The sequence below is a fragment of the Arvicanthis niloticus genome, chromosome 1 (assembly GCF_011762505.2).
Source record: "Arvicanthis niloticus isolate mArvNil1 chromosome 1, mArvNil1.pat.X, whole genome shotgun sequence".
Taxonomy (NCBI): domain Eukaryota; kingdom Metazoa; phylum Chordata; class Mammalia; order Rodentia; family Muridae; genus Arvicanthis; species Arvicanthis niloticus.
The window spans coordinates 137,094,863-137,108,196 of NC_047658.1; the positions used below are offsets into that span (position 1 = coordinate 137,094,863).

General features: G+C 45.7%; 1 protein-coding gene across 1 annotated transcript; it reads left to right on the top strand.

Moving 5' to 3' along the window:
* Positions 1-239: 239 nt before the first annotated feature.
* Positions 240-13,288, top strand: Mlana (melan-A). Its single transcript, XM_034491895.2, has 5 exons — positions 240-343; positions 2,370-2,463; positions 6,919-7,015; positions 11,435-11,548; positions 13,029-13,288. Exons 2-5 carry the CDS (start codon positions 2,393-2,395, stop codon positions 13,095-13,097), a joined length of 351 nt encoding a protein of 116 aa, XP_034347786.1. The 5' UTR covers positions 240-343; positions 2,370-2,392; the 3' UTR covers positions 13,098-13,288.
* Positions 13,289-13,334: the final 46 nt, after the last annotated feature.

Sequence of the window (13,334 nt, forward strand, 5' to 3'; positions counted from 1 at the left end):
GTAATTTCAACTGGGTACTCTGTAATTTACCTGGCAACTTAAAAAGGAATGCTTGCCTAGGGCAGTGTGGGGACTAGGGAAAGCACAAGCCATCAAGGGCTCTGTTCTTTTTCTTTTTTCTTTTTTCCCCTAAAGGGTAGAATGAGGTTGGTTTCTTTCATGCCAAATAAGCAATCACAGACAACCCATTAGGAATCCAAACCTCATGACTCTCATGAGACTCAAGATCAAGAATGAAAAAAAAAATTTATTTTTTTATTTTTTTAGATTAACAGCCAGAGAAGCCAGTCTTCACATACACACGGCCAGTCAAGTCAGCAGGAAGGTCTGCTCCTCAAGGAAGGTAAGAGTGCTGGCTTCTTGTTAACTGTACACTGTCCTGTTCTTCCAGAACAGGGCTTGATGGATGCCTGTCTCCCTGCAGGGCCTCACTGAAGCTTTAGTCACTGCAGAGTTTCCATGTTTATAATGGGCTCACCTTTGGAGTACGGAGTCTCTCAGCTTCTTTCTCATTCCTCCAAGGTTGCCAAGGATATCAACGTTTGGGGTGGTGGTGACAGGAACCCCTTTTGCACTCCAGTTAGTCTGTCACCCAAAGGGACTTCTGTAGGCTTCACTGGGGTGAGGTACACTTATTCTGAAACTGTTTGCTGAGGCTCTGAGCTTGAGGTGGAGGCGCGCAGAAATAATTAATGCAGAGTTAATTGAGTCTCTTGTCTGTCAAACGCAGGGCTCACCGTATACTACCCACCTGAGGTGGGTGATCCCTGAGATCAAATGTAGTTTCCTTTTTACACCTGGGAAAGGCAAATCACATGCAAAATGCCCTGTGGATAAGAGCCACATTCTGGGCTCAAGGAAATCCTGATTTCTGCCTCGCATTATCCCCGTTCTTCAAATTTGAGCCAATTAATGAAATTCCATGGGGGTAGACCCTTAAAATTTATAATAACAGTAATTTTAAAAAGGTAAAAACCTGACCATAATGACAAGGGATGAAGCTTCTGTTATTGTCTTTTACTCAGCTCACGGTAGTTATGGTCACTGTAGTCCACGAGATTCTTGTTATTATTCATTTATGCACGTTTTGGGTTTTTGAAAGCATTTTTGGTTTGAGTGTAGTGGCACACACCTTTAATTAATTCCAGTACTTGAAAAGCAGAGGCACACAGATCTATACAAATTCACGGCCAGCCTGGTCTACATATCGTGTTCTAAGACAGCCAGAGCAGTGCAGCGAGACTGTTTAAAAAAAAAAAAAAAAGTTTTTAATTCCTAGCCGTGAGAGCCAGATAGACAGAAATAGAAACTGCATTGGATGAGAGGGGGAAGAAGCTACTGGGTGAACGGAGGCCTGGCTTCCTCAGTCTGTCTCAGGGGACATGTACTTGGCCAACAAGAACAGGGTCCCTTGTTTCAAAAGTGGTTTTGGAAGACATACTCTGACACTATTACACACACCCCGCCCAGGCTCCGGCTGGGGTGCCCTGGCAAACACTTCTCACTGAACCCTGTAAACTTCTGCTTGGCCAGAGATTGATGCCAGTGGTAATTTTGGAGAAAAATAAGGCATCTTCTTTTGTTTCTTTGTGTGTGTGTGTGTGTGTGTGTGTGTGTGTGTGTGTGTGTGTTGTTTTTTTTGAGACAGGGTGTCTGTGTACTTTGGCTGTTCTGGAGCTCGCTCTGTAGACCAGGTTGGCTTCAAACTCACAGAGATCCACCTGCCTCTGCTTCCCAAGTGCTGGGATTAAAGATGTGTGCCACTTCTGTTCAGCTTCTTCTATTGTTTTATTTTTACATTTATTATTTTACTATTATTATTTACTATTATTTATTGTTTACTATTATGCATTAATTTATTATTACATTGTGTGTGTGTATGTGTATGTGTGGGACTCAATAGACAACACCATGGGGTCTTCTCCCTCCTTCACGAGGGTTCCGGGCCTCACACTCAGATTGCCAGACTCACGCAGCAAACATCTTTCCCCACTGAGTCATCCCTCCATCCCTACCTCTTGTTTTACTCACTGATGCCCTAGGCTGGCAAAAGTCAAGACAGAATGACTAAAATCCTCTCTTGAGTTCATTATAGAGTCAAACTGTAGGCCAGGGTAGACACTCCCCCAAGATAACTCAGCTTTAAAGCGCTGTTTCCTTTGTATTGTAGTCTCTTCCTAGAACTTAGTTTTCCAGTAAGTAGAAGGTGTCAGAGCCTGAGCTATCTCAAATGGCTTGGAATTAATGAGAGGAGGACCCACAGGGCCAGCTAGCTGATACCCATCCTGAGAACAGTCCCTGTGTGTCTCTGTGATATACATGAGGATGTTTTGGATACACTAAGTAATCCCCATGTGCCCTTCCTTTAGGTGTCCTGTGCTGAGTCCACACAATGCCCCGAGAAGACGTTCACTTCGGTTATCCCCGGAAGGGACACAGCCACTTTCATGTCACTGCTGAAGAGTAAGTTACAAAGCAAACCTGGGATTTCCAGTTTGCCATTTGCAGACACGGTCTACTGACTTCCACATGCACATGTCTATCTGTAACTTTCTCTAACATTTAATCTCCCCAAAGAACAAAATCACTGCCACCAAGGGGAGATCTGGAGGTCCTACAATGGTCCTACTCACAGCAAGAAAAGTTAGATATTGCTATTTTTGTCTGCATTCTTGTGCTTTGGTTGTTGCTTCTGAAGTTAGGAAACATCTATCCAGGACTCAAATACCTCCTTCCTCAGGCCTATTCACCAACTCCTCTCAAGACTCTTACAGGTGCTGTATAGACAAAGTTAAGTTGCTAAAGAGCCAGTGTGGGTGAGCGGCATGCGTGTGGGTCTCGGCCTGCATGCAGACTCCAGGCAGAAGATGGTGGCCATGATTTTTGCATGAGAGTGCCATCCTACAGGAAGGTGTTTGAGCTTCTGGGTTAATCAGTAAGAAGTATTTATGTGATTATTACTTCTGAGAACTAAGCACATGATTCGGAGATACTGTTCTGTATCTCTGAAAAGGTCTAGAGTCCAGTGGGAGAGTTAGGCAGGGAGTCATCCAGGCACACGTAAGGGGAACGCAGGGCACACTCTGCAGGTACTCTGAGTGGGAAGGGTGTGGTCAGAGCTGAACTTGAGCAGAGACTCCAGTCAGGCTTTCATTTAGAGCTGTGGTTCTCACCCCTTCCTAATGCTGAAACTCCATTAGTTCCTCATGTTGTGGTGACCCCCAACCATAAAATTATTTCCATTGCTACTTTATAAATGTAAATTTGTTACTATTATGAATTGTAATGTAAATATCTGATATGCAGGGTATTTGATATTCAACCTCTGTGAAAAGGTTGTTCAATCTCCAGGGGTGGGGGGATGGGGAGGCGGTTATGACCCAAAGGTTGAGAACCTCTGTTTTAGACAGTCTTTGAGCTGTCAGCTCAGAACCCCTGCAGATCTGCTCCCCTTGTAGAAAGAGTTGCTGGAAAATCTTACAGAGATCCAGAGTCAAGGTTAGCATCAATGCGTTCCAGCTGGGAGCATTTCCCAGGGGATTTCCCCTACCACAGCATAGCCAGTTGGGGAGGTAGGAGAAGTGATACATTGTAGCAAATTGTCTCCATAACATCCGATTTAGGTGGGAGATACATTGTATATGGCATTGTTTCCACATCTTTAGGATGACGCCACAGACTCTTCAACTGGAATTTTTGCACTCTCTCTCACTCAGTAGTCCAGGAATCTTAGCCTGTCAGTTCCCTTCTTTCTGTTTGTCACCCCTCCACACTGCTTCTAAATGAGATGCTATGCCATCTTCTTTTTGTTTCCCCATCAGAAAGTGAGAAACCAAAGGAAGGTTAGGGTCATTGTTTTCCATGAACCCTCACCCAGTCTCTCTATCCCCTCCATCCTGACAGCCACATCTGCCTGCTGTGTTGTATGCATGAACAGCTTAGAGAAACCAGGAGGTGTGCAGCAGGCTGTGGTGATGTTGGGATTTAATACAGGCCTGTTTGCCTATGAAGCACTAAGCTGGTGGGTTAAAGAAGGCAAATATTTGAACAATCCCATTTGCAGGGAGGTGCGACCAGTATCTCTAACAGCCAAGCTGAAGCTGGAGGCAGGAGTTATCAGCTCAGTAGGCTGAAAGCTGGGTCTTCCTTTGTGGTGTATAGCCACCTTCTCAGTGGTGAAGCCGGTAGTGGCTCCCACAGCTGGCGACTGAGGGACTAACAGTGTCAAGAGCTACTGTGAGACGATGCTGAACAGAGCGCAGAGCAGGATGCAGACCTGCATGGACTTGGCACACTCTGCATGGAGGGGCAACACTGGCAAGGAAGACACTGGGTTTTCAGAGTCCAGAGCCAGCAGCCCAGAGCAGGGCATAGGAAGGTGGGTTTGGAGTTGAGGACAACAGCTTACAAAAGGCACCTGTGACTTAGTACCATCATATACATCATATTCACACACACACACACACACACACACACACACACACACACACACACACAAACACACACACACACATCATCATCATCATCATCACCACCACCACCATCTAATCCCTTCACTGAAGGCTTGTGCTTTCTTTTTTACAACTTGACCAAAATGCTTATTCAGGGACAGCAAGTACTATGGTGTCTTCCCTGAGAGGACAGAGAGGTCCTGGGTTCCATTGGAGAAAAACTCCCGCTCAATCTGCATAGGTGGATGCCATCACTTCCATCAGCATCACCAGAGGCCCCAGCCCAGTGCAGTGACACTTTTTATCTCAGTCTATGAAGGAAACAACTCTCCAGTACTTGAAGCATGGTACATGATTTTCAACAGGGCAAGGAAAGAAAGCAGGGAAGAATACAAGAAAACCACTGCACAAGACCATCAAGATCAGGGTTCATCCTGAAAGTTCCTCGGTCCTCTGGCTGCCCTGTTTAAACTGGAGGGTCGGACATAGCAGGGAGCAGAGGCATCTGTATTGAAGCAACACATCTCTGAGGTTCTCGAAGGATATTTCTCCTCCTTTGGAATCTGCCGCTGGTGTGAGGAAGAGTAATATAAAGTGAATTCCCATAGCCAGTCAAAAAGGGCTACCCACCTTTGGCTGTCAGCTCCCTCTGAAGCCTCAGTGGACCGGTTCTTACATGTGTGGAAATAAGTATTCTAGGGAGCTTATCTAAACTCAGATTCCTAGGTGCTGCTTCCAAGAGGAATCAGTTCAGGCCGTGAGTGGGTCCCCAGAGTTTGCACTTTAATTTCATCTCACATGACCAGCCCAGGTGTCTGGGCGACTGAGGAGCCTGCAAGGCTAGGCAGCAGTTTCCTCTGGCGTGTCTGGCATTCTTGGATGTTTTATGCTTTCAATCACTGTGTGTGTATGTGTTCTAAGTACAGCATGATTGTGCACAAAGAGCTGGAACAGAGCTATCAGTGTCAAGATGCTCAAAGGGAGAATAGAGGGTGAAATTGGAGCACGGGCATGCTGGGAACTGTCAGCTGCCTTCAGTCATAAGAGCCATTGAACACTCTTTGTGACAGTTTTACTTTATGAGACGGTTCTTCCAGGAAAGCACTGGACAGAGGATGTGGGTCTGGCCTGAATCCTAGAGCTTCCATGACAACTGTCTAGGACCACTTACTCCGCTGGTTCTTCTAGATGCTGGCTCTGCAGCCTTGAGCATCTTGTAAGCCTGACAGCCGTTGTAAAGTGAACTATCCCTAGCTCAGGGGATTGCTACACAGTGCCTGGCACAAAATGGTCCCGGTGTCTGGGATCTGGGAGCTTGAGCCATGCAGTGTAGCTCTACAAAGGTTCCTGGGGCTGGGCAGTGGTGGCGCACACCTTTAATCCCAGCACTTGGGAGGCAGAAGCAGGTGGATTTCTGAGTTCGAGGCCACCCTGATCTACAGAGTGAGTTCCAGGACAGCCAGGACTATACAGAGAAACCCTGTCTTGGGAAACAAAAACAAACAAACAAACAAACAAACAACCACCTAAAAACAAAACCAAGGTTCCTGGGGCTTTTGCAGCTACTGTAAGGGACTCTCCTACCCAGTAAGGGTAGAGCTTCCCTCTGGAACAGCCATCCGGCTCTGCAGAGCATTTCTTAGCGAGTTCACGGCCACGGCGCTGATCATACTAGCTGAGTATGTGGCAGATGCTAGCTCGCTGACAGTGCTGTGCAGGAATGCACACACCAAGCTCTGTTCCCGGGGCATTTGTGGCAACTGTAATGTTTCCCAGGGGTCTCTGGACACAGGACGTAAGTGGCTGGCTTAGAGCCTCAAAAAAACAGTGTCCTGATGCTCAGGACCTGAGACATAGATAAATGATGGTATTACTCTGCAGCAGGTCCAGCCCAGACTCCTCTGCTGACACCACAGGGGTCAAAGCAGAGCAGAGTTTGGGGCAGGGATAGCCTCAGGCTCAAACCCTGACTCAGACTTGTGATAGCTCTGGGTGGCAAGCCCTCTGACTTTATTTCTTCCTCTGTGAAGTGGAGGTAGTAAATGGCATCCACACTGCAGTTATTACGAGGATTATCATAACTGGTCAGCACAGCCACTGGTTCAGAGTCAGTCTTCATTTCCACTTCTTTTTATCCGAATTGACTTGGGAAAAAATGCTTTAAATAAGCCATGTTGAGAGGAAAAGATTATTCTACTTCAGTAAATAAACTGTCTGCATGAGGGTCAGATGCCAGGGCAGGCAGCCCTTATGCTTGAGACTTGGTACACCACACTTAAAGGCTCATAAACTAGGCCCTGACCTTGAATACTGGAGTTGTAGGTCTGGTCAGGTGCCCTGTGTGTAAACTAGACTATTTGGAGATGAGAAGATGCATTCCTGGACCACAAAAAGGGAGAAGGTTGGTTGTTGTCTCATCAAAGTGTTGTCTCTGAGCCCTGTTGGACATGTCTATCTCCCTGTCCAGGGCCGCAGGGATCGGCATCCTGATTGTAGCCCTGGGGATTGCGATGCTTATCAGCTGCTGGTATTGTAGAAGACGAAGTGGATACAGAACCTTGACGGTGGGTAACGGTCTCCTGAAGGGTCTGATCCTTCCTCTGAACTTCTGGGGATGTCCGTGAATGGATACGAATGTGTGTGCACATGCCATGGTATGGGTGTGGAGACTAGAGGGCAACTTTTTGAAGTTGGGTCTCTCCTTCCACCTTGTGGGGGTTTGGGATCAAACTCAGCTTGTCAGTCTGGGTGGCAAACATTCTTCCCTGCTGGGCTGGGTCCCTGCTGAATTCTTCTGTCTTTGTCACACTAAGTAGTCCATGATATCCAGCATCTTACTGATAATCACACCGGCATGAGAAAACCACCCTCCTCACAGCATAAGGTGCACCACTGAATCACCTTCTCCCATCCATCCATCTACCATATCCATAGCACTAACATTAGAAAGGGAGCCTTAAAATCCGGTATAGGTTCCAAAACAAAGTCTGTGCAATTGGAGGCCAGCAAGGCATAGCAAGGTAGGGAAATGTAAACGTGATCTCAAAGGAAAACCCAGTGCTGCCCAGTAAAAACAAATCTTTAAAGATGGAAGGCACTGGATGGGAGGGGTGTCTCAGCAGTTAAGTGCACTGGCTGCTCTTCCAGAGCAGGTTCAGTTCCCAGACCCCACATGGTGGCTCACAGCCTTCTGAAACTGCAGTCCCAGAGAATCTGTCAACCTCTTCTGGTCTCCACAGTCACCAGGAATACACATGGTGCACAGATATACATTCTGGCAAGACATCAGACATTATAGGCAATCAATCAACCAATCAATCAAACAATCAATCAAGTCACTAGCTAGGTATGGTGGCACCTATGTGTAATTCTAGCACTTAGGAGGGCAGAGTTCAGGCCACCGTAGGCTACCAGGAAGAACTTGTTTAAAAAAAAAAAATAACAATAAAGCACCCCTCCCAAACCCCAAACAGGCTCTCAACCACATCAATTCAAAATTAGATTATCATAAAATCAACAGACTGTGTTGTCATAGAAACAGCAAATCTATGCTAACAAACAAAGCACTGAGCTCAGGTAGGTAAAATATGGCAACGTGAACCGAAATGTTTAGGAGTGTGAGCCCTTTCAGATTCTGACCCACACTTCCCAAGACTGCAGAAAACTCCGTCCTCTCTGGAGGAAGGAGACTCTGACAACACCCAACCCTCACCCCCAGTACTGGCCACAGCTCAAGCTTCTTGGAAGGCATCTGAACTCTGCCTGGAGAACCCCAAGTTCCAGCCCTGAGCCCAGGCTGCCCCCCAAGCCCGGATCACACTCACAGTTATTAAGTGCCCGCTCTCTACTGTCCCAATTGAAAAGCTTCTTTGCCAGGGAAAGCCTGCGTCTGTGTCTCCCTTTCTCTAATTGCCCTTTTTCAGTTGAGGGTCCAGATTGTAATCCAAAGAGGCAAGGCACATTGGAACCCACACATCACCAAGCAGAGTCCTCTAGTGAGTTTATACTAAAGTGTGAGCAAGCCTCCAAGTAACCTGCATGAAAGCCTGGGATTGCCTTAAGCCTAGAACTGTCCATAGGATGGATAGCTGCCACTGGGTATGCATGTTGAGTAGGGGACACACTGTAGCTTCTGTCATTCAGTTCCATCTGTGTCCTTCTGGCATGGAGTGATGACACTCCTTGCACTTGGTTATTTATTAGTTGGTCTTCTAGTTCATCTTCCCCCTTTAGAAAAACAGGCACATAAAAGTCACTTGTGCCTGGCAGTGGTGGCAAACATCTTTAATCCTGACACCTGGGAAGCAGAGGCAGGTGGATCTCTGTGAGTTTGAGGCCAGCCTGTTGTATAGAGCAAGTTCCAGGATGTCTAAGGCTATACAGAAATAACGTAGAAGTCACTAGGTTGTAGGGCACCAGGATTCAGCTTCATTGTCCACTGCTGACTTGCTTTGTGACCTGAGATAATAATTTTTCCCTTACTGGCTCTATTCTATACTTAATGTTAGCATTTCCTCTAGGGTCTGCCCAACAGTTACCTAGCAACAGCCAGGTACCAGGCTCGCATATAAGTAGAACTGCTTGTTACTACCTGCTCTCTCTACCTTTTCTCTCTCTTCTCCTCTCCTCTCTTCTCTTTTCCTCTCCTCTTCTATCTCTTTCCCTCGCTCTCTCTTTTTCTCTCCCTCCTTTCTCTTCTCGTCAATAAGCCTTTATATTAGGTCTGTCTCATGACTTGACTTCTCAGGGGGAGAGCTTTGGCATGGTCCAACCCAGATGCTCTGCCGATGTTTTATAAAACACAACATCTAGCCATGGCAAAAATAAAAATGGCAGAAAACGTTTATTAGTTTTACTTAGCATGCCTTCATTTTTTATTTTTATATCTTAAATTTTATGTATGTGTGTGTTTGTCAGTATGTGCACAAAAGTCCCTGTGTCCACAGATGCCAGAAGAGCGTCTCCCTGGGTTTGGAGTTACAGGCAGTTGTGAGCCAGCAAATGTAGATTCCGGGAATTGGATTTAGGACCTCTCTAAGAGCAGTAAATGCTCTTAGCTTCAGGGCCAGCTCTCCAGCCCCATTTCTCTATTTAAAAAATAAAATAAAAGTTCGTTTGTGTTTCTACTTGTTAAAACCACAGTGACTTGGTGTTTCATGTTAGTGTGTTGGGACTCATTTTCTACTCAATTCACAATTATTAGCTTGACGTGATACAACCCAAAGACAGTGATTTCTCTCCTCTTACATTCTTCAAGTTTAAGAATACAAAGAGAGTGGCTGTGTGTGCAGACCTTGACTTGGTTGTAATCCTGACCGGTTGATAAGATTCCAGCGTCACCTTCTACGCTACATGTATACTGTATACCGTATGAGTGTCCTTCAAGGAAATTTATCCTATATATAAATCAGCGAATCAGAGTTTCTGACTTTTTATAAGATAGAAATGTATTCTGCTCTTAGTACCTCCAGTGTAAAAAGAGGAGGGAAAGGCTCCATTCTACTTGGTGTGGAAGTGCATGTGTGAGCGGTGGCCTGCACACCCACGCCATGACATTCAGGTGGAGGTTGGAGAACAGTTTCTGGGAGTCAGCTCTTGCTTTTCCCTTTGTTGAGACACGTTTTCTCTTGTGCCTGAGCTCTGTGTGTTTCAGGCTAACTGGCCAGTGAGCCTCTGGATGACTCTCCTGTCTCTGTGCATCATCTCACTGCAGGGGTACTGGGCTACAGGTGGATGCTGCTGTGTCTCCTGTCTCTGTGCACCATCTCACTGCAGGGGTACTGGGCTACAGGTGGATGCTGCTGCGCTTGGCCTTTTGTATGAGTTCCAGATACTACACTAGAACTTTTACTGGCCGAGCCACCTTCACAGCCCATATTATTGGAATTAATACTAAAACCTTGTTTTGAGAAGTTCAGATCTCCTGGAAAGGCCAGTTGGCAATCTCTAGCCTAAGAATTTTAGGCAAGTGTGTTGTAATTATGTGACATGGTGCAGCAAGTATTGTGTGTTAGCTGCTTTCTCTTGCTGTGCTAAAATACTAAAAGCAACTCGAGGAGTAAATGGTCTGTCTGGCTTACAAGTTGGTTTCCTTTTTCATATCTTTTCTCTTTTCTGAGGGGGGTCCTTGTTCTGTAGCCCAGGCTAGCCTCAGACTAATGGTCCCCTTGCTTTGGCTTTCCTGGTGTTGGGATTATACAGGTAGAACATCACTCCTAATTTTTTTCTTTATCTTCTTCTTCTTATTTTTTATAAGATTCTATTTCCTATGATGCCTATGAATGTCTGCATGCATGTATGAAATTATACCATGTGCATGCAGGAGAGGGTACTGGATCCCCTGGAACCGGAGTGTTAATAGTGAGCCATAATACCAGTGCTGGGAACAAAATCTGGGTCCTTTGCAAGAGCAGCGAAAGCTCATCACCACAGAGCTGTCTCTCGAGGCCAGTTGATTTCTGAAGGATAATTTCACCAGTTGTTCGGTTTGTAGATCCAGTCTCCTCTTCCAGACTCCCCATTTAGTGGCAGTGTGTGCCAGGGTCTTTAGTTGGCCCTGACAACTCTGAGAAATGGGCCGTATCATCTTGCTACTACAGATCTCAGGACCAGGATGAAGAGTAAGGGAGTGGCGTGAGGATGCCCAGCTAGTAAGTGGAAGCAGCTAGCTTAATGCCCATTTTTATGTGTACAGGTTTTTTTTAAAAAGTTATTTTATTTCATGCGAACTGGTGTTTTGCATGCATGTATGTCTTTGTGGAGTGTAGGATCCCCTGAAACTGAAGTTACAGACAGTTATGAGCTGCCTTGTGGGGTTGAGACTCAAACCTGGGTCCTCTGGTGGAATAGCCAGTGCTCTTAACCACTGAGCCATTTCTCGAGCCTTAACACTCATTTTAAAAGCATTGTTTCCGTTTTCTTTTCTTTAATGTACTCAGTTATTGTTATTATTTACTATTCATTCTTATGACTTTGTATTTCAGGACAAAAGGAATCATGCTGGTATTCAAAATACCTTGAGGGAAAGATGCTCACGTGAGAGTCTTGATCACTATGACAGCCGACTGTCTTCTCAAGAAAAAAACCATCAGCCTGTGGTACGTGGCGATCATGCATCTGGGTATTCTCATGTCTGCTGCTTTCAGCCCAAGTAGACATAGTGATTTCTATTAAAGTGTAATCTTAAATCTACTTAATGTCACTAAACTGTTAACTGACCCCGGCAATGCTCATAATTAGGGCTGGTACCTTAGCTCAATGATAGAGCACTTGCTTTGCATCCAGGAAGTGCTTGCTTGATTCAAGCCACACATCTGCTCCTCCCCCATTAAGGTCAAAATGGTAATCTTCTTGTATATTTTATAAACAAACAAACAAACATGGGAAACAGGCTTTTTTAAAAGTTGTGTCTTTTTATACTTAGATTTTACAGTCAGTGAGTCCTACATGTAAGAGACAAGGGGAAAATTGTCTCCTAAGGAGCCGAGCCGCAACCAAATGTATTAAACACTTGAACCATAGTAGTTTGGAAAAGGCTACTGGGCATTTAAATTCTGCTTGTGACTTGCATGCATTTCTGCTGTAAAGCACCAATGCACACTGAGCCTAGCAAAGTGATGCACTGCGTTGATTCTGGAGTCAGACAGCTGTGCTTGCCTCTTAGCTCCATGACTTCCTATTTGTGAGCCAGGCCAAGTGTCTTTTTTTTGTTTGTTTGTTTGTTTGGTTTTTCGAGACAGGGTTTTTCTGTGTAGTCCTGGCTGTCCTGGAGCTCACTCTGTAGACCAGGCTGGCCTCGAACTCAGAAATCCGCCTGCCTCTGCCTCCCAAGGGCTGGGATTAAAGGCATGCGCCACCACCGCCTGGCCCAAGTGTCTTTTTTATGCCTTAGTTTTCCCCTTGAGAACATCTCCTTGAACTGTTGTGAGCCTTAACTGAATGATTGGCACATTATGCTCAGTTGGTGGATCGATGTGTCTGTGACTCAGTCTTTTAACGATGTCGTCGTCTATCACCGAGCTGCCCCTCCCCCCAGCCCTAAATGTGCTTTTAGACATAACGAACAGGGACCTACGTGGTGAAGATGAAGTGTTTGTTGAGTGATACTCAGAATTCAAGAATTCATGGGTAGGTGAGTTGTCTCAGTGCTGCTAAACCTGACAACTTTGAGTTTGACCCCTGAGCCCCAGCTGGTGAAAGGAGAGAACCAATTCCCCCAAACTGTTCTCTGACATCCACCTGTGTGCTGTGGCACAGGTGCTGCCCCCATAAACAAAATGACTAAACAAACAAAACCCAAATTCTTTCATTAGGACTTGGAAATTCTGACGGATAATCTGAGCATAAGTACACTTTTTGATTTTGGGAAGACCCTCGTTTCTTTTTCTCTTCCCTCAGTTTCAATATGCGTATTTGTCAACTTTAACAATTACTCCATTGGGTGAAAAATCCGTATGAACCTTTAGAAGCTTCAGCCCACAGCAAAAGCATAAATGCGATGCAAACTACCTTGCCTCAGTCCTCCCCAGCCCCTTCCCCGCCCCCAGACCATGTACCGCTCCTCTCTCATCCTCACAGGTTCCCAACGCTCCACCTGCCTATGAGAAGCTCTCTTCAGATCACTCGCCACCACCGTATTCACCCTGAGAGCCCTGAACATACTGAGAATACTGAACAACTTTCCTCACACTTCTGCTTTAAGGCTGAGGAGACGCCCATGTTTTGTTTTAGAATGCTGCAGAATGTACACCTCTACTAACAGGCCAGTGCAGAGGAGTGGTGAGGAATGGTGAGACTTATTAACCTTGGCAAAGCTTCAATAAACATCTTAACGTCTATTATCTGTCCCGGCAGTAATGCTATTAAATCATCATCGTTGTTATT

What these genes read in the sequence shown, in the direction of transcription:
- Mlana (XM_034491895.2), top strand. Translation starts at nt 2,393, where the DNA reads ATGCCCCGAGAAGACGTTCACTTCGGTTATCCCCGGAAGGGACACAGC. An exon ending in GTGGATACAGAACCTTGACG is followed by an intron (nt 7,016 to 11,434) that starts GTGGGTAACGGT and finishes TTTGTATTTCAG; the next exon opens with GACAAAAGGAATCATGCTGG. An exon ending in AAAAAAACCATCAGCCTGTG is followed by an intron (nt 11,549 to 13,028) that starts GTACGTGGCGAT and finishes TCATCCTCACAG; the next exon opens with GTTCCCAACGCTCCACCTGC.